We start from the raw sequence: 27,243 nt of genomic DNA on the forward strand, positions 1-27,243 counted from the left end.
CCAGGTAATTTATAAGTAGTTGAAGTTTGAAAATCACTGCCCTAGGCTAGAGGAGAACTTCTTGCTTACAGGAAGATTATAAATGTTATAAAATACAATAGCCACTTTATAAAGCCTTAAGGAAATTCAAGATTCTACCAGTGCCCACTTTTCACCTCCAAAAAAAAAAAAAAAAAGGAAAAGAGCACTTCCAAGAGCTTTCAAAGTAAGAACAATACCAAGGTTAGGAATAGTTTAGCTCTGGCCTCACCCACAAGCTGCCTGCATTTAAATCCCAACTATGCAATTTACTAGATTAATCAACTTGGATAATGTACTTTTCCGTGCCTAGATTTCCCTATCTGACTAATGGGGACAATAACAATACCAACTGCACGGAATTATGGACTCAACGCATGCCGAGTAGTTGAAAGAGCACATAGTGCTAGCTATCAGATTAAAGTTAACACATGATGGTGTGGATCATGAACTCAGCTGGACGAAGTAAAACTGAACAGAGTAACTTTTTCTGCACTTAAATCTAACCACATTCAGTTAAACCACCACCAAATTCCACAGATTGAACTGGTTTCAAATTAATTACTGTCTCAGGAAAAATAAAAGCTTTCAGAATTAGGCCAGGTGGCTTGGTACTCGGTCACATTTTCAACACAAGGAGGTTTTCAGCCAGGCGTCGGGGCAGAACAAATTTCTTCAGTGTCTGCAGTGGAAATAAGGGATTCCTTCAGCTCAATCCAAATAGGAACCCCATGAGCTCCCAGACGATAAACATAAGGAGACAATCACACCTTTTGCTCAGAATCTCACTTTTCCCCTTGCTTCTCTGCATTCCCCACCCCTGAGGACTTAGGACAGACTGCCGGCAGACCTTCAGTGCCCTTGCAGGAGGAGCTGCTGCCGTCCTTTCAGGATAAACTGTTGCCTTGGAGGCAGTAGCTGATGCTGATTCCTAAGCAAAATTCCCCGTGGGCAGGTGTCATAAGCAGGTTTAACACCTCTGGTTGAAGTCGGACTCACATTCACAGCAGACTCACGCTCACGAGTGCGCGTAGTAATTTCTGAGAAAAGTTACAAGAAACTCTAAAAGACAATAGGAACTCAGAAAAAGAACAATAGTCCTAAATGTCAGAAATCGAGATATATAGTCCAGAGGCTGCCCAGATGGCCATGTGAAGAGATTTGAAGAGGGGACCAGAGTAAGTTTGCCATGAAGGTGATCAAGGTAGACTGGAAAACCAATTACAGAGAGATTAAACTTTGAATGCTTTGTTTTTTTTCCATGACAAGAGCAAGTTATTTTCAATCAATTCAGATGATTTCCACTTTAATCTACCAGTATCATAAACTAAAAAATCATTCTGGTAACATTCATGAGACAACAGGAACTAAATGCACCATCTCAACCTTTGTAAATATAGAAGGTAAGTTGGAAATGTTTTCCTTGTAGCAAAAATATAGAGCAAGTACATATCATGAAAAAGTTTTTTATACAAGAGTAGTTTACTGAATTATCTATTAAGATTTTAACAGATGTTAAAAATTGTTGTAACTTCATATTCTATGTTTTATGAATAATAGTAATAGATTTAGTTGCTTTTTTCTGACATTCAGGTGAGGGTGAAAATGACATAGCATCAGTTAGGGAAATACTAGTATTTTCAATGTTTTTCTGTGGTAAATTAATCTTAGAGAGGATATGGCTATTTTAACAACAGTGATGTCTAAAGTTTCAAACTCTGATGGTGCAATTATAACAAACATTTTGCAAGAAGCTAAACAAACATTTAATTTGTAACATTTCAGGAACAAACCATAAACAGGATAGGAGAACATGAAAATTCTGGTGTTTGGTACTCAGAGTTTAATCAGCAGACTTCCTGGCAAACACCTTACAAATATTACCCCCACCCATTTAAAGTTGCACATAAAAGGGGTTTGCTGTGATTACAGAGGGAAGAATGGGCCACTGCAATTACAGGAAGCTTGATCCCTCTGCTGTCCAGATGGGTGAGAGATACAGTACAGTCTGCACCAGTGGGATCATGCTCACATTTAAGCACACAACAGCCGAACACAGTGAGCTAGGTCATTTGGACATTCTCAATACCACTCAGTGCAGTTTAATTACCATGTGAAAACAACCACTATCTCTCTCCCATCTATTCTGTTCAACAGTCTCTATTCTTCTATAAATCAATCATCTGTATCTATCCATCCGATATGGTTTTCTGTGTTTTTTTTTTTAATCATGGTGCTATGAAATAAACTTAAATCAGGTGTAATACTAACTCTCGAGTGATATAAGAGAAAGATAGACAAAAACCCTTTTATGTTAAATATATGAGTCGCTATCATTGTAATATATACTTATCAGGGTGGGAAAAAAGGACAGTGTAGTCACTTCTGGCTTTAGAGATAAAAAACAGGAATTCTAGGAATCATATTATAGACAAGGCAGTAAAGGAGTTGAATCTAAAGAAGACTGGTAGGGTCAATAGAAGAACCCAGAAGTGTATGTGCCTAATCACAGAAGCATCAAACAGCCAGGTAAAGTGAGCGACAGCAAGAAATCCAGGTCAATGAGGTCTTGGGTGCTGAAAGAGAGGGAGCAGCTTAGAGGAAAGAGAATCTGATGCAGCTTCTTTTGTATTAGAGAACAATTTCTACCTGGTTAGTCATCTATTCCATACCTCAGAGAATCTGGAATTAAGATTCAGATCACATGCTTTAAAGCAAATAAGCAAGAAATGCTGCTGCTGCTGCTCAGTCGCTTCAGTTGTGTCCGACTCTGTGTGACCCCATAGACGGCAGCCCACCAGGCTCCCCCATCCCTGGGATTCTCCAGACAAGAATACTGGAGTGGGTTGCCATTTCTGTCTCCAATGCATGAAATATATGAATGTCTAGATGTAATTAACCTTATAGAGACATATAGTATGGATGGGAGTGTATCTGAGAACATAACTTTTTTTTCCAGGAAAAAAACAGGATAAAGACTTTATACTTGAATGAAGAAGTAGTAAAGACATGTTAAATTCTGTGTAATTCAGGTTCTGTAACTAGAAAACATCTTGAAAATAAAAAAAAAATCTACTTCTTAAATTCTGTGTTTTTAAAGATGGTTTTTGTGTCTCAAGGAGCTCCGGTGCCTGTAAGTACCAAAAAAAAGTCTTACACACATTATATATAGACTTTGTAAATGAAATAGATGATTACTCTATTTTTTGCAGCATTTGTGAATCTGGTTCACAAAGTTTAAAAAAATCCCCACTGCGTATGGAATTTATATTCCAGAAATGTGAATTTGTAACATAACATGTGCTCACATAAGTCTGTTAGGCCCATGTATTCCACATTATTATTTTGTTTAAAATGCAAAAAGCAAATGGGCTTGCTTTCAGGTACTTAAAATTTTCTAACAGAGAAGAATCTAATAGTCATTTAGGGACATTAACTTTTGAAAATACTTAAAACCTTTATAACTAATGAATAATGACTACTGATGAATTGTTGCAAAGGTGGGATAAACTTCTGACTGGAATACACAAGATGGTTCTGTCTCCCTCTAGTTTAGAGACTTTTTGTGGGTCACATAATTCCTACTGTGTTTCCTCATTTTTATTCACTGTTCTTTCCTCTCCTCCAGCTCTACAGTTATCACTACTTGCAATTTCAAAAACAAAGTGCCCAGGTCATCAAGCAAAAGTGTCCTTTGCATTTTATGTATTTTTAATATCTCAGGCAGTTCAAGTCCAGGCTTTATAAACTGATAAGACACGTTTTTACAGTGCAGTCTGAGGATGACCTTCAATACATGGGACTGTGGGACAATCCAGAAGTTTCTGTTTGTACCCAGTGACCCACGTGATTTCTGTGCACATCAAAGTTTGAGAAATAACTACCATCCCCCAAGCTCTGTGGCATACAGAAAAGGAACATGTTAAGATCATATTCACATTTTCTAAGGGGTAATGAATTACTTAAAGTAGAAAGATCAAAATCTATTTTTCTCAGTGAATAAATAGTAGCACTGAAACAATTACTGTTAAATTAACTTTCAGAGGAAAATTATGGCTTTTCCTTAGTATGTCTGTACATGTTAAGTCACTTCAGGCATGCTTGATTCCTTGCAAGCCCATGAACTGTAGCCCACCAGGCTCCTCTGTCCATGGAAGTTCCCAGGCTAGAATAGTGGAGTGGGCTGCCACACCCTCCTCCAGGGGCTCTTCCCACCCCAGGGACTGAAGCTGGGTCTCCTGCAGGCAGGTTCATTACTGCCAGTGCCACCTGGGAAGCCCTGTCCTTGGTATAGCCATCATACAGATCAGCATGTAATAATATAGCCATGCAATACATGTATAATGGGAATTTCCTTTTGTATTCTATAAATAGACTAAGCTAGTTTTTAGCTTAACAAAAGTTTTATTAAAAATAGACTGTCTAGATATAATAAAATACTATGGTTCAAATAAAATGGTTAGCAGATGATGTAACACCAGGCTACACATGTTACATTATTATGTTTACTCTATTTACTTCCCTATATCTTAGATACAGAGCATTGTGAAAGCAAGTAGTATTGTTTTTCTAGTGCCCAGTGAAAAACAGACACAGAGTAGACATTCATTTAGTAAATGTCTGGTGAATGGATGAATAAATAAATCACTGAAAATCCAATATGTATGCATCCAAGAAAGAACATATACAAACAAAAATCACTTTAGAAATTAAAAAAATAAAACAATAAAACATATTTTACTACATATATCTGTAAAAAAAGAAAAGGAAAATAATAGGAATGGAAAATGTTTATCTTTTAAAATAATCATCATCCTGACTAATCTGATTCAATAAGCAAAGTTCCCAGAGGTTTAGATAAACTTTTAATTTTTGCATAATACAAAGCATATTTCTATAATTGTATAAAGTTATTATTTCTAACATAGCAGTTAGATATGAAATTGATATTCCAGGATGCTATGAATGAGTTAATGTGTAAGATGGTGGTTATTTATTACTTGGGGGAAAAAATCTAGGTGAGGAAATAAAGGTCAGAAAAATTAGAAAAGAAAAATAGATTTCTGTTTAACTGTATTTACTGAACAAACTCCTAAAATTCAGAACCAATTATGAACTTTGTGGTACTATCCATAATTGCATGCTGAGTGTGTAAATTTAAAAATGGCAATTTTAATTTTCATTTCATCAGGATAAGGAAGAAAAGGAAATTGAATACTAATCAGTATATGTGTCTTATATACCTAAAAGATTAGGGGAATACTGTGCCCATTATAAGTAAGTTTAAGCAAAGTACTCAAATGCTTCATTTGAATGACTGAATATAAATAAAAGAATAAAGTGACAAGGAAAATTAATAATGTTCAAACAAACAAAGTCTGTGATATGATTACACTTCCTAGAGCCTCTTAGATATGGTTGTTCTTTAAGAAAAGAGACGTATGTTTCTTTGGAAAAATAACTTAGAAAATGAGGTATTATTAAATATAATAATTATCTGAACACAATAATGAAATATGTATTGAAAAGCAATAGTGAGTATTCAGTTTTCCTCCCATGATATGCAAGATTTCCTTATCTAATATAAACCCTTTTAATTAACTTTTACTGTTTTTATCTAAGAGTTCATTATCATCCTCATAGAAAAAGCAAGAGAACTCCAGAAAAACACCCATTTCTGCTTTATTGACTACACCAAAGCCTTTGACTGTGTGGATCACAACAAACGGTAGAGTATTCTTCAAGAGATGGAAATACCAGACATCCTTACCTGCCTCCTGAGAAATCTGTATACAGACCAAAAGGAACAGTTAGAACTGGATATGGAACAACAGATTGGTTCCAAATTGGGGAAGGAGTACGTCAAGGCTGTATTTTGTTACCCTGCTTATTTAACTTACATGCAAAGTACATCATGAGAAACGATGCACTGGATGAAGCACAAGCTGGAATCAAGATTGCCAGGAGAATATCAATAACCTCAGACATGCAGATGACACCACCCTTATGGCAGAAAACGAAGATGAACTAAAGAGCCTCTTGATGAAAGTGAAAGGGGAGAGAGAAAAAGCTGGCTTGAAATTCAACAGTTAAAAAACTAAGATCGTGGCATCTGGTCCCATCACTTCATGGCAAATAAATGGGGAAACAATGGTAACAGTGACAGACTACTTTCTTGGGCTCCAAAATCACTGTAGATGGTGACTGCAGCCATGAAATTAAAAGATGCTCCTTGGAAGAAAAACGATGACCAACTTAGACAGCATATTAAAAAGCAGAGACATTAGTTTGCTGACATAGGTCTGTCTAGTCAAAGCTATGGTTTTTCCAGCAGTCATGTATAGATGTAAGAGTTGGACCATAAAGAAAGCTGAGCGCCAATGAATTGATGCTTTTGAACTGTGGTGTGGGAGAAGACTCTTGAGAGTCCCTTGGACTGCAAGGGGATCCAACCAGTCCATCCTAAAGGAGATCAGTCCTGAATATTCCTTGGAAGGGCTGATGCTGAAGCTGAATCTCTAATACTTTGGCTACCTGATGCGAAGATCTGACTCATTTGAAAAAACCCTGATGCTGGGAAAGATTGAAGGCAGGAGGAGAAGAGGATGACAGAGGATGAGATGGTTGGATGACATCACTAACTTGAAAGACAAGAGTTTGAGCAAGTTCCGGGCTTGGTGAAGGACAGGGAAGCCTGGTGTGCTGCAGTCCATGGGGTCACAAAGTCAGACACAACTGAGTGACTGAACTAAACTGAACTGATCATCTTCACAACAAAAGCAAAATAATAATAATAAACGTAGTTATAATAGCAATAGAGTGCCCTTATAATTAAAAGTATTTAGTTATTCTACTTAAATTGATGAAGTTATAAATTTAATCTAAGACTCAACTCTTTGCTCTCTTTCACTGAGGTTATTTCTACCTATAATCAGTGGGAGAAAGCAAGCTTAAAATTCATATTCTGAAAGACAGAATAATGAGTAGTGTTAAGTAGGCAATGAACTGTGACAAAGTGAAGTGAAAAATCAGGGCCTAAAACAATCATAAAGTGTTTCTCAGAGAAAAACAAACTGCAAAAGTATGTTATTCATGGTTTATTGAAACAGGCAATCACTGATGTTCATGAACATAACCTGCCAAAGAGAAACTCTGATTCAACTTGTGACATCATCTCTCAGTTGCTCTGCAATTTCTGCTATGAATCTTAATTTCTAAGCTTTTATCACGACCTCAATTCTATAAATGCATTTCATAAGGTCAACTTAAAAAATGGTCTCTGGAATGATTTTTAGCAAATAGAATATAGGCGTTTTTGTTATGTGTTTACTTGAAACTTAATTAATTGGAACTTCATTAGTCTACGATCAAAATTGTACAGAGGTGCCATTTCCACTATCTGGAATTTTCTCCGCCCATGTGGCAATTAATTAGAAAAATCATGTGTAACTAAAGAAGCAATTTCTGCAAATGCATGCAAATCAAATTCATAAAACCAAACAAGAATATCAGATAATCACATGGAGCCATATAGATAAAAGAAATGTATATAGAATGTGTAAAATTCATAAGAAATCTGAAGAAAGATATATCTGAAGGAGACTCTGGCCCTGTTTTGAAAGTATAGAAATCATATCACTTGGCTGTAAATTAATATCCCTATTAACTCCCTGTAAAGCAACCTCTATCTTTTGCCACTTAATAATATTACATCATACATCCACATCTTAAAAATTACCTCTGACTCAAAATATGTAGTCAAAACATAAAAGAGATCAGCTATCTAAACAAATCAAGATTCTGTAATAACTCCCTATTCCAATTCTGTGGTGCACTGAACCCACACATGCACTTCCCCCAGCAACCTAAACACAGGTCATGATTTGCTATCTGGCACTGCCCAGATTCTCATGTGGCATCTTGGATCATCCTGTTTCCTTGGTATCTAGTCTTTAATGAAAGTCATCTTCCAAGGCCTGTCTCAGAAGCTATCTTCCCATGAGCCTTTCTCATGATAATTAATAACTTCTTCCTCTGACCTCAGTGTGCACTGGATTTCCCCTCTCTTTAGCACACCTCAATGAATTGTTAAATGTTATTAACATGTGCCACACCAACAGAGGTATAAGCTTTTACAGAAATCATGGTTTGAGCACCTTTTCGGCCTCCAAACATATAGTTTTCCTGTCTCACTTCAGTTAAGGGTTCAAAAGGTATTAAGCAGATAATATATAAGACGCAGGCATTACTCCCATCCATCACACCTCTCAGAAATCATTTAATATCTTGGTATGGCATCATTCTCTCACATTTAAAAACATAGCTGACTGATGATAATAAATGATAGAGTATTAATTGAAACACACCCAGTTACTGAAAGAGGGTGCAGAAGACATTTGAGATATTATACGCCATTGGATAATTTATGTATACACATATGGAACCACTAATAAGACAGAGGAGGAAAAGACACCATTTTTATACTCCTGAAGTACCAAAAATTGCTACCAAGTGTTAACATAATACTAATGGACACATGGCATATGTAAAATCCTCTCTTTGACATGTACCTTCAGAGAGTGATATTTACAACTCAAGGTCATTTTTACATTTTTAACTCTCTTCATTCACTTTCAAATGGAATATTCACATCTCCCACAGTTTCAGGATTTATAGTCAGTTTGGACTCTAGCTAAATCATCCTTTCTTCTGTGACCATGAAGAAAATTCACACTTTGGACACTTACCATCTTCTTTGTGAAATGACTCTAGCCATTCCTTGGCAGAAACCCTGTCCCATCCCGTCTGTTACCTGAATCCATGGCCATCTGTCATTTTCTGCAGCTGTCCAGGCATTTATAAGTCCCTTCTTATTCAGACGTGCATAGTAGGGATACCATTTCTGGAGTCCAAAAAGAGCTCGGTGGGTAGATGAAGCTGTGATTTGCTGATTTGAAATGATTCCCCCTTCAATTCCCAATGGGCCAGAGCATTCTAGGAACAAATTAGAGGAAAAATGTGAAGGTATCAGAAATAACATATCCACATGTGGCTGTTAGATTTGATAGAAGATTTTTAAAAGTGATTTCAACTTGGACCATCATGCCATTCAAGCCCCTCACATTTCACAGGTTCGTTACAGATCACAACATGGAGTGATTCTTGCTCCTCCCACCCCTCCTACCACTTTCTTCTTACTTTGCTGTGAATGTAGCATCTGAACAGACATGTCCCTTCTGTACAACTATTCTGTGTTATATTCTGCTATCCTGTGTTGATCACATCCACAAAAAATGTAATGTCCTTAGAAGGTCTATCTCGTATTTTATATTTCCATTGGCACACCTCACAAATCATAATTTGTCAAAAAATATCCATTGGTCCGTTATTTCTTGACTAGGCTACATCTGACTTTTGTATTAAAATCAGTTACATACTGACTTAGCATTTCTCATGACTATAACTTTTTCAGTTATATTTTTATAATGGCTGGCAGCTATGCTTCCAAAAAAGGGTGATATGTAAACCTGTCAAAACATTTTAAACTATTATAATAATAACATGATATGCTATAAGTAACAGGAAATACACAGACAAATTATTTTTATAGAGTAAGCAGGTAAGCACTCAGACATTATATAGAGCAGTATAAACACCACTCAGTAAATCAAGATATTAAAATATTGACATTTCAAATTTGAATTCAAAATACACAACTCTATCAATAGGGACTCTGCACATATATTTTAGCATTTTTCTTTTATTTTTTGTTAAATTTATAAATTGGAATTCAAGATACATTTACTAATAAATACTTAAAATACTAAGATTAAAGCATAATATACTCAAAATAATAGGTCCTCAGATACTGAAGGTATTTTGATTTTAAAATCAGAAATAAAAGTAAATTGATGTAAAAATAATATATGTACTCAAAATTTTTAAATTAAAAAATAAAAATAACATATGTACTATACATATAATATACATTTAAATTTCTTAATTATTTACTAAAAATTCACCAGAGAGTACACTTATTTTTAATTCAGTTTTGAAAATTCAGAATAAGTAATATTATAATGAAAAGCAATACCTAGTTTTCTTAATTTCAATAATATATACTATACTCAACTTGTTGAATAAAAATTACATTTGTATAATAAATATGATAATTCTATTATAAAATATACTATAATGATATACTAGAATTCTTGAAAATATGAAAGGAGTTTACTGCTATTATTAAACCTTAGTGTATATAAGTCAACTTAGTCATTGCTACCAAGGATATTTTGGATTTTAATTACTACTGAAGTCTAACAATTTTTAGTAATTAAATGTTTACATTCAGATTGAGGATGCAAGGAGATCCAACCAGTCCATCCTAAAGGAAATCAATCCTGAATATTCATTGGAAGGACTGATGTTGAAGCTGAAACTCCAATACTTTGGCCATCTGATGCAAAGAGCTGACTCATTTGAAAAGACCCTGATGCTGGGAAAGATTGAGGGCAGGAGGAGAAGCGGCCGACAGAGGATGAGATGGTTGGATGGTATCACCGACACGATGGACATGAATTTGAGTAAACTCCAGGAGTTGGTGATGGGCAGGGAGGCCCGGCGTGCTACGGTTCATGGGGTCACAAAGAGTCAGACATGACTGACTGAACTGAACTGAACTGACTGAGGATGAAAATATGAAAGGAAGAATTCTGCCACGGGACTATAATATTTTAAAAAGTTACAAGGATGATTTTCACTGCTCTCCATTTTTTTCACTAAGCATAAATGTTTCTTTTATCTATTCCAAGCTCAGATAATAAGTAGTTCAAAGGACAATTACTTAGTACATTTTCCCAATGAATTTAAAACCTTTAAACACTTTTTGTAAAAACAAAACTTGTGGATAAGTAATCATCTTAATCAGTTGCTATTAGTATATATGACATTAATATAGCAAAAACTGCATCTTTGTTTTTGATAGCTGACAAATTATTCAGTTGCTGAGTTAAATTTAGACAGTTTAGACATTTTCTAAAGACTGCATTTAGAACTCTAGCACTTTATAAAGGGGCACTATATCACTTTGAAGTCATTTAATTAAGAAGTCATTCATTTTTAGAATCACACCATTAGGAGTCATGGATAATAATCTGATTTTCACATTCCTAAAAAAATGAACATTGAAAACTCAAATATTGAGTCTTTGGATTCTTGCTCTGCTTTGCATTTCAAACTTCAAGATCTTTACAGATTTCATAAAAGCACTAAGTAACTTTCATGATGACACTTTGATTTTAAGCAACTGCAGGAGGCTGGGTTTTTAAGAACGTTGCCATTAAAAAGAGTCTCAAGGATGCTTGTCCTTGATTTGCACAATGTTTGGAAGGAAAAGTACAGCAGGAAGGGAGGCCATTTATTGTAGGCCCGTCAGTGGAATGGCAGAGCCAGAGAGTCAGCTTTGATTAATTAAACTGCAAGATAGCCTCAGAAAGAATTCTGTACCATTTAGTTGTTTACTTCTAAAGACCTTATGCTGAATTGGATATCTTCACCGAATTTGTAACTATTTTAAAAGAAATTAGACCTCAAACCACTATTCAGCATGTCCACTTTGTCAGTCCTCTTAACCTCCTCTTACTAGCAACTATATCAGCAAACAATGGCTATGAACTGCTACTTTATCATATAGGCCAAACACCAATGAGCAATTTAAAAAGATATTTGCATTTATTTACTCTGTCATAAGGCTCCCAATTTTGTCATGTCCTCAACAGTCATACATTCAAACAAAATAGAATTCAAAAATATATATTGACATGCTGCATGTATATAGTACTTCACAGCTTACAAAATATTTTCTCCTGAGCTATCTCGGTGCTGTGAGGTCAAAACTGGTGAATTTTTCTTTTCTCAGTCCTCAAGCCCACAAGTTCTTTTAGAATTAACTTTTGCAACATTTACTTACATACTATACTTTATGTGGCCAGTGACTCTGGGGGGCGGGGGCGGCGAGGTTCTTGAGCAAAACATGAGTGTGTGAAGTATCAGCTTAATTCCTTAAAAATGGAATGGTCGTCAGTTTTTCTCATTTCAAAAATTGTCGTTATGGTGACACAGAGTCTACAAGCTGTGAGGTAATGAAAGATAAATGGTGTGTTCCCTTTGAAACCATAAATTGTTAATAATGAGCTTGGTTCTCCAAGGTCACTTGCGCATCTCTCCTTAGAGACGAGGCCATCCCGGCCTTTTAGCTCCTGCGCAGCAGACCCCGAGTCTTACACTGCTGCATCCTTAGATGCTCACAGTAGCTTGGCTTGCACACAAGAAGAGCTCAGGAAATATTGCTGAATACTGGCACTGGGTGCTTTTATTCCTATACAGTAACCTAATAAGCAAATTTCAGTCTTACGCTTTATTTCACACTGGAAAGTTGTCACAACAGCATCATTTTCTTCACTAATCATTTGGACCACAATCAAATGGATGTCATCATAATAAAAGGTTCAAAATCCAATTTCCTTTTGCCTGTGCCATCCACTTCCCCAATGTCCTATTAAATACAACAGTTATAAAAACTAATGAAGGAGTTGCAATTCAGAATGCAAATGATTATACACCCAAGATTAAGCGACCTTAAGCTGTGAACAATAAGATGCTTAAAAGAAAGATAATGTGGAGATATATGCTATCACCATCCATAAATGAGGGAAGGACATGAAGTAATACTTGATGAAAAACAATAGTAGATGAGCATTTTGAAGTCTGAAAAGTACATCCACATGTGTTTCCTCACATAATCAACATAACAGTTCAAGGAAAAAAGGTTATCACACTCATTTCATAAATGAGGAAACCAGTGAGGAGGGAAGGTAAACTCATAAATGGTAAGTCTGGAATTTAAGCCAAATGTTCCTGCAGAAACAGAAAATAATATCAATTGATAGAGTGAAGAGTTTAGTAATTTTTAAAAAGCTGATATTGAATTGTTTTTCTTCTGTTGTGATTTTACATGGGGATGTGTGTATACATACTAGGAATAGAGGATAGGAGAATTAACATGAAGGAATCATATAGAGCATCACTAGTGGTACTCAGGGATATGATAGAGCTTTCACATACTGGCGAACATTAAAACAGTAGGCAACAGTCTGTGGCAGTGAGTCACAGAAGTAAATATTGAGGCATTATGGCGGTCTGTGTCCCTTTACAGGTATAAAAAAAAGAAAAAAACCTGATCCTCTACCATTACTGATCTATATAGACTGCTTACCTAATTCGGATAGGTTTACTCAGTCCTGACTAATTTATTGACCTCTTATTATGTGCCCATCTAGCAATATATCTATCCATTCATCCATCCATCCATTCTCCATTCATTAAATTCAATTTTGAAAACTGCATATTAATTAGAGGCCTTCTATACACAGGCACTTTTCTAGGCAGTAGAGATACAAGGATGAACAAGGCAGAAAAAACCTCAGCTCTTGAGGTTCATATTCTAGTGGAGAGACAAACTCTAAACAAACACTTAAATAAACAAGGAAATACCATAAAGTGGTAAGTGAAGAAAAAAAAGAGTGAACCAGGTGGAGGTGTGAGATGATCAGAGACAGGCTTTCTGAGAGATGACATAAATCTGATCTCTAAGTGAGAAGCAGGACTTGGCTACTACACTAGATTTACTGTACTGATTTTCTGAAGGAGCTTTCAGTCCAGTGGGAGAGACACACATAGAAACAAACAAACAAAAAAATTCAATGTATTAACATGGCAGATGTTGTGATGCTGGATGGATAGAATTCCCTTGGAGAATGGGAGAGGGAATTATAATCCTGCCTGGGCTTCATGGAATAGAGTAGGGATTAATATAGTGAACAAGAAAGGGAGGGCAGACAGAGAAATAGGGAAGAACCTGGTATGACTAGGGAACTGAAGGCAGATCAGTATTATTAGAGCAAGATGGGTTGGTGAGAGGTTAAAGGATGTGGTAAAGAAGCAGAGATAGATTATTTTTCTGGAGATTTTGCTGAGAAAAACTGATTCTGTTAGTGATGGGAAATTTTTGAAGGATTTTAACTATGGTGATATTGTCACTTAGCATAAATAATTTAAGGGGGGCCAAAACTATGGCCAAGTAGCAAACTACTACTACGGTCCAGGTGAAAAATGATGCAGGTCTGAAAGAGCAATGGAAAAGAATAAGAGTTCAAAGCATATTCAGAAATCAAAATCGAGCAACAGTGTTTACAGGGTTAGTCATTCAGTCATGCCCGAATCTTTGCAACCCCACGGACTATAGCCTGCCAAGATCCTCTGGCCATGGGATTTCCCAGGCAAGAATATGGAGTGGGTATCCATTCCCTTTTCCAGGGGATCTTCCTGATCCAGGATCAAACCTGGGTCTCCTGCACTGCAGGCAGATTCTTGACTGTCTAATTAGATGTAGAATGGAGGAGAAAAATGGACTTATCTTCGAGGGTGACAGACAGTAAGTAGCAGATAGCAGTGCCCAGTTGAGGGATTGGCTATGTCTCACAAATAACACCTTTAAATCTAATTCCTTCCTTAAAATGTTATCAAAAATTATTCTTGCTGCTGGACTGCATTTGAGAGGATCTGTCTTAATCCCACTTGCTATTACTATGCAGAACACCACAGGCTACATTCACATCAACCAGGCTCCAGGGACAGTTTTGAATATTGAAAACCTGTTTCTATGCTGAGGCCACACCCAGAACTTCCCTGCCTCACAGCTCATCCATGCGTATATATCTGCTCTCCCACAAAATGGGGAGCCCCTCATAGACCAGGGTTATATCTCACATGGTATCCAGCAGCAAGACTCATTATCAGCAGAAAATTGATCTCAAAATAAATATATAAGGCAAATAAACAGTAATAATTACAGCCAATATTATAACATTTGCACAATTTACTTTTAAATTAAAAACAGTATTTCACCTAGTCTCTCAAAAGAACACCGATATCGAGGCCTTTAGAAGTTGTTTAAATGTTGAGCAAAGAGGAAGAGCATCTTTTCCATTAAAAAAAAAAAAAAGAAAAGGACTGACAATCAGGTGGGTTACTTCCGTTCTCAACTTCTTGCCACCCAACAACCAGGCATCTCTGAAACTGTCTACCATTATGCCTTGAGTAGGATTTTCTCAGGTGGCTCAGTGGTAAAGAACCCACCTGCCAATGAAAAAGATGCAGGAGATGCAGGTTTGATCCCTGGGTCAGAATGATCCCCTCGAGTAGGAAATACCAACCCACTTAAGCATTCTTGCCTGGAAAATTCCATAGAGAGAGGAGCCTGCTGGGCTGCGGTCCACAGGGTCAGACATGACTAAGCATGCGCACACACACCTACAGTGTGCCGAGTGGCAATTTTATCATTGCCGAATATGGCAGTAGAACATGGCGGTCTACGTTTTGTGACCATTAGACCTGTGTTTATGTATCTTTGGTACTCTGCTTGCTTTTGTCAGATTCAACAATAATCCTAAATTAATGAGTCTGATCAACATCAATGACCAGGGGCTTTTAGGTGGCGTTTACGTAATCAGTTAAATAATCAGTTTGCCTGAATGGTCTGAGTGGCCTGGAAATGCCTCCTGCCCCAGGGTCCTGAGATTCAGATGGAGAGAGTGAGTGAGTGATGTCATCTGGCAGGGGGCGCACAAGCAGCTGGGCCAGCCGGGGCCGAGCCTCACGCGTTCTCCCCAAAGCCACTTCTCCACCTCTGCCAAGTCCACGCGCAAATAAAACAGCTTCAACGTGAAGCCTTTCTCACTCTGCAAACTCATTCTCTGGAGTGTGGCAAAGAATGGCATCTGCATTTTATTGATCTTGCAGCTGACAGGGAAGCCGTACCTCAAGATGTCTCACATCTTGTTCCTGAGTGTGCTGATTAAGCCTTTCAAATAAGGGGGATGCTTGGCTGCATCCATAACAGGAACGTACTGCTTTCATTTGCTCTATCTCAATATCCAGACATCTTCAGAATGAAAGGATTTCAAATTAAAGCCATGTTAGAAACAAATATTTAAACATCTTCAGTCCTCTCCTCCTCTGAGCATCTCATCTTATAGGAGTGTGGATCCTCTGCTGTGCTTAGCATAGCACGATAATTGTGCTGAACAAGAGCGCTGGCGAAGGAATTACTGATGACCTCCAATACTGCAGAAACAGATGCTGATTCAAGCAGAAACTTCCCTCTGTGCCACTTGGACCACAGCCTTTCCTTTATTCCTAGGGTTTGTTCTATTTTGAGAGTTGCCTTGAGACTAGGTTCTAAATTGGTGAGGGAGAGATCAAGGCCACTATTTCTCACTTAGTGGCTCAGGGGTTGAAAGGAACCCTTAAAATTTTGTCTTGTGAGTTTTCCAATATCGAAAATAATAGAGTATAGTTCTAAACAGAAAGGGGAAATTCTTTAGTGGCCACCTATCACAGAATCAGTCTTTAAGACTGAAGAAAATTAGCATTTATCAAGAGTAAGCAGCCCATCCAATGCAAAGAAGTAGAATTTTCTCCAAGGTGCACATGCATTTGATGTGAATTCCAAATAAGCTTAACTTATTTGGAATTTAAGTTAAATTATTTAAGTCCCCTCCACCTCACCCCAGCCCTCCCACACACTTGCTGGTTTCTCTCAGCTTATCATTTTTCAAGGGGTTGGGAAGTGGTGTCAGAGGAAAGTGGACAAGGGACAGAACAAGGTTTAAGTAGAAGTAGGAGAAAAGTTGCTCTCAGAAACAGGGTTTGGATGCCCTAGCTCGGGGGTAGGAGAGCAGGGAGATGGGGAAGGAGCTCCCTGGGTGTGGTGAGAGAATGTGAAGGTAGACATCCACAACACAGCTCTCCCATCACTCACAGGTCACCTCGGAGCACCCATAGGGATCAGCCAGCCTCGCCTCATCGCATTGAGAGTGATCATCTTAAAAGGACTTAGAATGAAAAATCCCATTTGGGGATTGCTTCTCTCCACACTTAGAGAATGCTTCAGGACAGAGATTTCACATATGGCCACAGTAGCCTTGCGTAGGGAAGCTAGTCTTTGCAAAAATCATCAAAATAGCTTCTCCAGATTAGTTAAGCTTATTTGGAATTCACACAAAATGCATGTGCCTCGTGGAGAAAACTCTACTTCTCTGCATTGGATGGGCTACTTTTGATAAATGCCAATTTTCTTCAGCTTTGAAGATTGATTCTGTGATACATGGCCACTAAAGAATTTCCCCTTTCTATTAAGAACTATACAATTTTCAATATTGGAAAGCTCAGGGGTGCCTGAGATAAATGATGAGGAAAAACTATTTATGCATATTTTTTCCTCTTCGACAATAAACTTCTTAAAGGTAGAAACCACGCCTTTTGCATTATGTGTGTTTTCAAAGCACTTAGCACAGTGCCTTACAATCAGCAGTTCTCAATACTATGGGTTATCATAAATTAAAACTAATCACTGCTGTTTTGGGATTACTTTTCTTCCTTTCTTGAAACTAAGTTAATCTTCCAAAGATAGATATTATCACTCTAAGGATTCTACATACTAGGTGGGCGTTAAAATCAGAAATACTTTTGGTATGCTGGACCACTTGAAATACATAAGAATTACGTATTGAGGTAGGGGAAATATGTTTGGAAAGAAAATCAGCCTTCATAAACTTACAAATTCAATTATCAGCCATCTAGCTATTTTCCTATAAAATATGGTTATGCTTTTCTTCACATTGTATTATCTCAAATCAATTATGATGCAATCTCAGTTAAATTAATTGTTTTAAATTTAAGAAAAATTAAACTCATGAATAAGCTAAATTAGAATAGGAAATTGCCCATTAATATTTTCCCAAGCTAATTTTTTGAGCATATTGATGCAGAATGATAGTGCTATTTAAATAGCAGGGTCTACGGACGCTAGCATTCAAAAGCCAAAATTTATATTGAGATAATTTACAGAAGTCAATGAAATCTAATATTATCATCCTATCACAGTTAACAGCATTGCCATAGGACAATCAAAGAGACGTTTTAGTTTGTGTAAGATGTATTCTCTCAGAAGAGAAAAGCACACGTGCTTTTCAAGCACTGAGTGCACTTTTGCAGCCAGGCAAGATTTTAGTAACTTGTACTCAGGCTTCCACTTACACTGCACAATTCATCATCTACCGACTATGAAGATAACAACATGGTTTGATGAAATATTTGTCTGTAGACTCAAAAGCCTGCAATCCAAAAACTTACAGGTATACCTATTCTCGCCTTCTGACAAAACATATCTGCAGAGGAAAGAGCTACAAAGGGGTATAATGGCAAGGGAAATGCTAAAGGTGGGATTCCGTTGCTTCAGGAAACAGGAGTCGAATACTAAATGTAAATATTCAAGCACTGCCATGCAAAAGACACTTTCCCACACTTACAAGTTATTTACATCTTTTAGGTGTCTTTGGTAAATGTCTATCATGGTAAGTACTGCAAGGAATTGCCTCTGATGTTTGGTTATAAAGCAATATGACTGGCATGTCAAACACAGATTTTTATTTGAGAGATAAATCACTGTCCCAAATCCAATTATCAGCTATCTAGGCATTTTTTCTGTACAATGCAGCTTTGCTTTTCTTCATGCTGGATGTTATCTCAGGTCAAGCATGAAGGCTCAGTGTTCCAGAGGTCAAAAGAAACTAAGCTGGAAAAGAACAGGAAGCTGCTGCAGATGGCAGGTACAGCATAAGCCCTCTCTAAGGATAGCATTCCTTGAGAAGGTGGTGGATCGAAGGCTCGAGGCCCAAACGGAGCCTGGAAGTACACAGTAGCTGATTTGATTATTTGAATTCTAGAGATATCTATTGACACATGTATATTAACTCCTAAAATATTTATATAAATAGATATACTATATAAACGGATAATTCTTAAATAGAGAGGTATGAGAGTGGAAAAGGGAGCTAAAAGTTCTCACAAGCAAATTTTTTTTCTAAGTCTGCTCTCCACATCACAGCATCAGCTGTTGTTTTTCCTCTTTCCAGACTAAATCAAAGAGTAAATTTTGGACTTCCATTGTGGTCCAGCAGTTAAAGAATCCACCTGCCAATGCAGGGGACACAGGTTTGATCCCTGGTCTGGGAGGATTCCATATGCCACAGGGCAACAAAGCCCATGCGTCATGACTACTGAGTCATGACTACTGAGTCCATGTGCAACAACTCCGGAAGCCCAAGTGCCCTAGAGCCTGTGCTTCACAAAAGAAGCCACTGTAATGAGAAGCTTGTGTGCACCCTAACTAGAGAGTTACCCTGGTTTGAGGCAAATAGAGAAAGCCCACACAGCAACGAAGAACTAGGGCAGTCAAAAATAAATTAATTTTTTAAAAGTTAATCTTTTGTCACTATTTCCAGGATAGAACTGAGACAGATGAATTCTTGATTGAGTCTAGAAATCAAACATTCCTAGAGAGTATCACAATGTTTTGCATAGAGTATTTGCCATGACTTTGGAATTTCTTAAAGGGAAAATCCAACATAGAATTTATAATAAAACAAAAGTAAGGCTATGGAAACAAAGAATGAATTAAGAATTTTATAGAAAGAGCATTCTAGGAGAAGTTAATAGAGTACCATTTTGTTATAAATCTGTAGAAGCTAAGCCAGCTTTTCATGCATTATTTCTTATCTGAGATTCATATCTGAGATCAGTTTTATAATGTAAGGAATATAGGTCAGCCTATTAAAATAGGAAATTTACCTTTGCTTCTTTTCAAAGCTCCTATATATAATAATAAAGTAGACCTTGATGTTTTGTTATGTTCAGCTTAAATGTTCATTTTTGTCCGACAGTATTTGTAGAAAAAACAACTAAAGAGTGTATTGTGCTGTGTGCTGAGTTGCTCAGTCATGTCTGACTCTTTAAGACCCCATGGACTGTAGCCCGCCAGGCTCCTCTGTCCATGGGGATTCTCCAGGCAAGAATACTGGAGTGGGTTGCCATGCCCTCCTCCAGGGGGATCAACCTTCCCAACCTAGGGATCAAACCCAGGTCTGTTACCGAATAATGCACAGTAGTAATATACCTAATAATGGGAAAGGTTGAAGGCAAAAGTAGAAGAGGTGGCAGAGAATGAGACAGTTAGATCTCATCACCAATTCTACGGACATGAATTTGAGCAAAGTCTGGGAGATAGTGGAGGACAGAGGAGCCTTGCATGCTGCAGTCCATGGGGTCACAAAGAGTCTAATACAACTCAGCAACTGAAAAACATCAAATAATGACACATATATTTCCAACAAGTAAGGTATTAAAAATCTTACATCTAAATTTAGATATTCAGTTGCTGGAAAAGGTATAGAATATTAGCTATGTTCAACAAAATATGCACATACTTTATGATACACTGCTATTTTCTGGTATGTTCAAACAGAATACATGATTGTTATGTAGTCTGACCTAAATGATTAAGTAAATAGATATGTTTCTTATAAACTTATGTTAAAAATAGATGTCAAATATAAAGTTTTCAACTACAAATAATCCTGTGACTGCCCATTACAAGTTTCAAATTTTGAAAAGGTAGTCAAAACTAGAATTTTATGCTTTTTCTTAAGCTTTTAATTAAAAGAGGACTTAATATTTCTCTTACTTTGGAATGAAGTAAAAGACTAGCTTCTCCAGAGGCTTTTATCTTACCACCTTACTCATGCTAAATTGCTCACCACACTAGTTATATATTTACAAGATTAACCAGGAATCAGGTAAAGGTCAACAAATCACAAACATAAAACAAAGCATAGCCATTAACCCAAAGCCATTAACGCTTCCCTTGTGGTTTAAACGGTAAAGTATCTGCCTGCAATGTCAGAGACCTGGCTTCAGTCCCTGGGTTGGGAAGATCCCCTGGAGAAGGGCATGGTAACCCATTCCAATATTCTAGCCTAGAGAATCCCATGGACTGAGGAGCCTCATGGGATCACAGAGTTGAGCATGACTAAGTGACTAACACTTTCACTTTCATTAACCCAAAATGAAGATGTAAGAATTATTATCATTGCTAAAAATTCCTGTAAATTATGCAAAAAGTGATTTTCATTCTTATCCATTCTTCCCTTTAGTCAAAATGTTTCAAAAAATACTAAGAGCAGTTATTTTGCAACTTAACAACCATTAGGACACAGCAGGATATAGCTACTATTATTAATATACAAGAATGAAAAATTACACAAAATAGAACAAGGGATATAAATTTCACCTTGTATTATTAGGAAAAATATTTCATTAGTTGAACATTTTTCTTCAATTACCCTAAACCTTTTTAGATACATAAAAAGAAATATTATGAACTATAAATATTATGTGAACTATAAATTGCTCAGGTAGGGGTTATTATAGTATATCCTTTGTGTCTTAGTTCTTTCAAAAGTTATTTGCTCAGCTAAACCAAAACTGAAAAGATAAAAAGAAAGTAGAAACATTCATTTTATATCAATAGATGTAAATGTCTACAGTTTCATAGCGTCACACAGTTTGCAAATGTAGGTAATTTACATGGGAAATAAGGTAACAATTAAGTGTTATATACTGGTGACATGATGTATGTAACGTGACTTATTGAGTCTTGGCCCACTTTCTAGTATATCAGTTCATCAAGACTGTTTTCACTGTAATTTTGGTGGAGGGTATGAATGAAAATGCAGTTCCAGATATCTGTATTTTTAAAAACATTTGGGTGATACTAATATATAGTAAAGTATGGAAACTGTGAGTTAATCATCTGTGTTATTGAGAAAAGAATATCCACCTTAGATTTGTTTCACAGACTAGAAACAATATAGTAAACACATAGTAAACCATATGGCAATTAATATGCCCTTAATGAATAGACGTTCCTTATGTGTAATTGTTATTTTATTGTTGTTCTAAAGCAAAAGTTAGAATTAAAATTTATGGGTAGGAAAGACTGACTTCCATTGTGACTATCTGAATACCGAAGATTGAAAAATATACTGCCAGTTCAGCCAGGTTTTCCAAGTATTCACTTCATATTCAGGAAATAAAAGAAGAGTAGAACATCTACTCCCATTTCCCACACAAAACAGTCTTAATAAAAATTAAATATATACATAAGTGCAATTATTAATCATGAAGAGTCACTGAAAATGATTCAAAATGTCATGCCACTTGGCATTTCCTTAATATCATATTCATCATCAGATAATTCTGTCACCAAAGCATTCAAATTGTCATATAAATCTCTGCCTAGGGGAAATATACACTACAGCTTCTTATAATGAATGAAAAAGAAATGGTTCCCCACAGTATATTGCCAGACTCACTGGATATAAAAATAACTAATTAAATAATCTCTTTTTAAAATAGGTCTGTGACTGGCAGGCATATTTTTTCATTGTGGTACAAAACAGGGATTTCTCCTATGGAAAAATCTCATATTAATACTTTGATAAACTAGATTATAACTCTGAAAAGCACCTTTATAATCAAGTTTTTTTCCCCAATTTAATATCCGAGTAATCTTATCTTTAGGTTGGATGGAGATACAGTTTTAGCTGGCAGCAATTTTGCTGCAGTAATCAAAGAAATCTCATTTCCTCAAGTCCATAACTGACAGTAAAGCAACAAACCATTTCCCCCCAAATTGAATAGTACCTGATTTCTATATCTTCAGCATAACCGTTTTTGTTTCATCATGACTTATTTTTCCCATCAATGTGAGAAGAATGTTAATATTCACTGTTTTGGATTTCCAAAGACATAAAGTGGATGTATTAGAAGAAAAATCATGAAATGCCCCCTTAGTACCTAGCCAACTCTGTTTTGATCTGATTTTCAAACATAAGAAAAACATGCACGAGTACTGGTTTCTTGTGTGTGTTTGTGTTAGTCGCTTAATCGTGTCTGATTCTTTGTGACCCCACGGACTGTAGCCTGCCAAGCTTCTCTATTCCTGGAATTCTCCAGGCAAGAATACTGGAGTGGATTGCCATTCTCTTCTCCAGAGGAACTCCCCAACCCAGGGACTGAACCCTGGTCTTCTCGCTCTCAGGCAGATTCTTTATCATTTGAGGTGTTAAATAAGCAAAGTAAAATGAAGAGACAGTTTCAAAAGAAACTTCATTGCTTCAGATGCATGGATTTTTTTCTCTCTCAGACATTCTTGAAGAATAAAAATGAAGCCTGAATATACTTATTGCAAAGAAAACATGTCAAGTATTTCAGCCTCAAAATAACCCCATGGAGACTAATTTCATTCCCAATTTTAAATGAGGCAAATGAGGCTCAGAGAGGTTAAATAACTCCTAAACTCACAGAGGAAAGATTTGGCCCTAGGTCTTTGGGTTACCAAAGGGTCATGACAAACACCATGGCATGATATGATGTTTTGGGGACATTTCTGCTTCTGCACTATGTGTTAAGAGTGTGAAGTGACAAGAAGTGACAAGCAGTTCCATCATATTTATAAAGACAGAGTAGTAAAATAGCTCACTCTATGTCCTTCATCATTGTTTCTGTCATGGCGTGTAGGCTGAAAGGTCAACACTGATAGTTATTCATTCAACATTAAAAAAAAAGATTTCAAATGTTGAGTAAGCAAGGCAGAGGCATTCAGGTTCAAGTGATGCTAATTTAAAGTTAGCATCATTTGATAGCTAGATATCCAGAGAAGAGGACTATGGTGAATGGCCTACCTCAAGGATTTCTACAACTTTACTTTTCTTCTCTCTCTTGCTTTTTATTTTCTTTCTATAATTCACAAACTGCTTTTATATATTCACTTATGAGAAAGTCAATTATAATAAGGGCATTCTTCTCTGTTTAACAAAATACCTCTGCCTAAATTATGGAGGCAACTATTTTCAATGTTAATATCTTCAAACAAGAAATCAGCAAATGGGTAAGTATCACAACATTAGTCTATATATATAATTTATAGTAGTAGCAGTGTTAGTGGCTCAGTCGTGTCTGACTCTTTGCGACCCCACAGACTGGCCCACCAGACTCCTCTGTCCATGGGATTCTCCAGGCAAGAATCCCATGGAGTGGGTTGCCATTCCCTTCTCCAGGGCATCTTCCCAACCCAGGGATTAAACCCGAGTTTCTTGCATTGCAGGCAGATTCTTTACCATCTGAGCTACCGGGAAGCCCATATAATTTATACATAGTTTATATATAGTTTATGTAAATAATCTTCAAAATTCATACCATTACTTTATCAAGAACTTTATGTTCTAACCCCAGGATTGCTTTTACAGTAGCAAGTAAGCTTTGTTCTTAAAGCTTTGTATTTTAGGTGCACAATAATTGTTAGAAAAATAAACAGACCCCAATTATACATTCATGTACACATGAACTTGGATTTCCCCAGTGTATTTCCCTTTCCTTTCATACTTAATTTATTGTATATCCAAGATTCAGTATCTGTGATAGCAGATTAAAAAGTATGAAGAAAATAAATCAATTGATTATATTTACTCCACATACCTTACAATTACTTTAAAATTCAGTTTTAACTCTAATTTCTTATAAGCATGCTGTGAACTATGCTTAGTCTCAGCTGTGTCTCAATAGTTGTGACCCCATGGACTGCAGCCTGTCAGGCTCCTCTGTCCAAGGGGATTCTCCAGGCAGGGATACCAGAGTGGGTTGCCAATTCCTCCTACAGGGGATCTTCCCAACCCAGGGATCCAACCCAGGTCTCCTGCACTGCGGGCAGATTCTTTACCAACTGAGCCACCAGGAAAGCCCAAGCATAGCTATTTAATGATGGGAATTATTATATGAAACGCAATTTTTACACTATTTAATTTCTATCAATACTCTCTAGCTGAGGTCAGTTTTCATTCCAATCCCAAAAAAAGGCAATACCAAAGAATGCTCAAACTACTGCACAATTGCACTCATCTCACACACTAGTGAAGTAATGCTCAAAATTCTCCAAACCAGGCTTCAGAAATACGTGAATCATGAACTTCCAGATGTTCAAGCTGGTTTTATAAAAGGCAGAGGAATCAGGGATCAAATTGCAAACATCCACTGGATCATCGAAAAAGCAAGAGAGTTCCAGAAAAACATTTTCTTCTGTTTTATTGACTATGCCAAAGCCTTTGACTGTGTGGTCACAATAAACTGTGGAAAATTCTGAAAGAGATGGGAATTCCAGACCACCTGATCTGCCTCTTGAGAAACCTATATGCAGGTCAGGAAGCAACAGTAGAATTGGACATGGAACAACAGGTTCCAAATAGGAAAAGGAGTACATCAAGGCATACATTTTAGAATTGTGGAAATGAGGAAATGTCCATGATGCATGTTTATGTTTTCTGTTAGAGGTGCATGTTTTAATTTTTTTCTGGACAATTCCTTATCCTCATGTTACTGGTATTAGTACTGGTTTCCCTGGTGTTTCAGATGGTAAAGCATCTGCCGGCAATGCGGGAGACCTGGGTTCAATCCCTGGGTCAGGAAGATCCCCTGGAAAAAGGAATGGCAATCACTCCAGTATTCTTGCCTGGAAAATCCCATGGACAGAGGAGCCTTGTAGGCTACAGTCCATGGAGTTGCAGAGTCGGACACGACAGTCATTTCACTTCACTGGTATGAGGCAATTACCCTGGTGGCTCAGGGGTTAAAGTGTCTGCCTGTAATGCGGGAGACCCTGGTTCGATCCCTGAGTTGGGAAGACCCCTTGGAGAAGGAAATGGCAACCCACTCCAGTATTCTTGCCTGGAGAATCCCATGGACGGAGAAGCCTGGTGGGCTACAGTCCACAGGTCGCAAAGAGTCGGACACGACTGAGTGACTTCACTTTCACTTTCACTATAACTGATAGTTAAACCAGAACTACAAAATCCTCTCTTTTAGGTCATATTAGAAACCAAAATCTGAGGGCTTATTACCAGACTGGGAAAATGACATATTTTTTTCTATTACATTGTCTTATCCATTTTATTCAATAGAATTTTATATAATAATCTGTAATATTTTCAAGCAAAGATGTGCCACTATCCTTAGAATATTAAACAAAAATTGTTTTACTTTTTATGACTCGACCAAACACTAGAATATAATTAGTAGTTCTGTGGGGACTTTTGTAGTGTTCTGCATAATGAATGAACTCACTTAAGCCCCTATGATAAAATCCACCTGACTGCTCAAAAGGTTAAATTTGTATAAAAAGCTGCTATTTTGCTATGCTAGAAAGAAGAGTTAAGAGACACTAAATGAATTGTTTTTCCTTCTCAGATACAATTGCAAGCTTATTGCTTTTTTTGTGTTGTAAGTAACCTTTTCATGTGCAATCCACAGCACTATTTATTATTCATTAAAAAAGCTACCTCAACTAAAATATTGCTGTAATTGAAGAATATTCAATAAATTGAAATTCATCATGAGTATGAAAGGAAGCAGGGTAAAAACAGGGAAAAGCAAAAGTTCTATGAGAACCCATGTGACGTGGAACCAGGAACAAAAATAGAATGAGAAAGTAAGACATGGGTCCCAGTAGTCCACAAGCTTTCTTTGCAGTTTTGGTTCACATATAATCTTGAAAACAGCCCTCTTAAAAAGATGGATTGAATGACTATATTTTTCCTATAATCAAAAAAGCCAGAAAAAGTACATCACAGCAATATTTCAAAAGTCTTAATGTCAATGACTGTGTGTTCTATATTTTGATAGTTGTCTTAGCGTCTAACATAATGCCATTGTCAGAGTCCTGTCGCAAAAGATCTAGGTTGTTAGATGTCTAGTCATTTCCACATTTTTATTCCAGTTCAGCACTCACAGATCTGTGCAAACTTATCCTCCTTAAAGAAAGAAGGCCAAATAAATGATGGAATCACATGAGCCTTAGAAATGTAGACTGCTTAAAATAACTCTAGGTACACATAAACTATGAATTAAGAACTAAGTTCCAAAACAGACTTAATTATGTACTTAGTGACAATGCTTTGAAACTGATGTGATCACTAGCTAAAAATATAACTTAGTAGATTGGCATTCTTTTTTTCTCACATAATGAGCAATCCACATTTTACTCTGTATTTGATGCTATGCTTCTAGACAACTGGCAATTTTTTGTTAACTTATACACAAGCTGTATTCTTCTAAAGCAACTATATATATATGTCAAATTCTAAATTGACTATAAAATAACTAAATAACTAAATGATTATAAAATTTTACACAGATTATAATTGGTCTTAAGAAAAT

General features: G+C 36.7%; 1 protein-coding gene across 2 annotated transcripts in view; it reads right to left on the bottom strand.

Annotated features, from left to right (window-relative positions):
- Nucleotides 1-27,243, bottom strand: part of EDIL3 (EGF like repeats and discoidin domains 3) — a 469,087-nt gene that overhangs the window by 173,091 nt on the left and 268,753 nt on the right. For both annotated transcript variants that reach the window (XM_043913549.1, XM_043913548.1), the window contains one exon: nt 8,831-9,012. In XM_043913549.1, coding sequence (XP_043769484.1) covers nt 8,831-9,012 — 182 coding nt within the window. The remainder of the gene's footprint in view (nt 1-8,830; nt 9,013-27,243) is intronic.

Source organism: Cervus elaphus, chromosome 9, assembly GCF_910594005.1.
Source record: "Cervus elaphus chromosome 9, mCerEla1.1, whole genome shotgun sequence".
Taxonomy (NCBI): domain Eukaryota; kingdom Metazoa; phylum Chordata; class Mammalia; order Artiodactyla; family Cervidae; genus Cervus; species Cervus elaphus.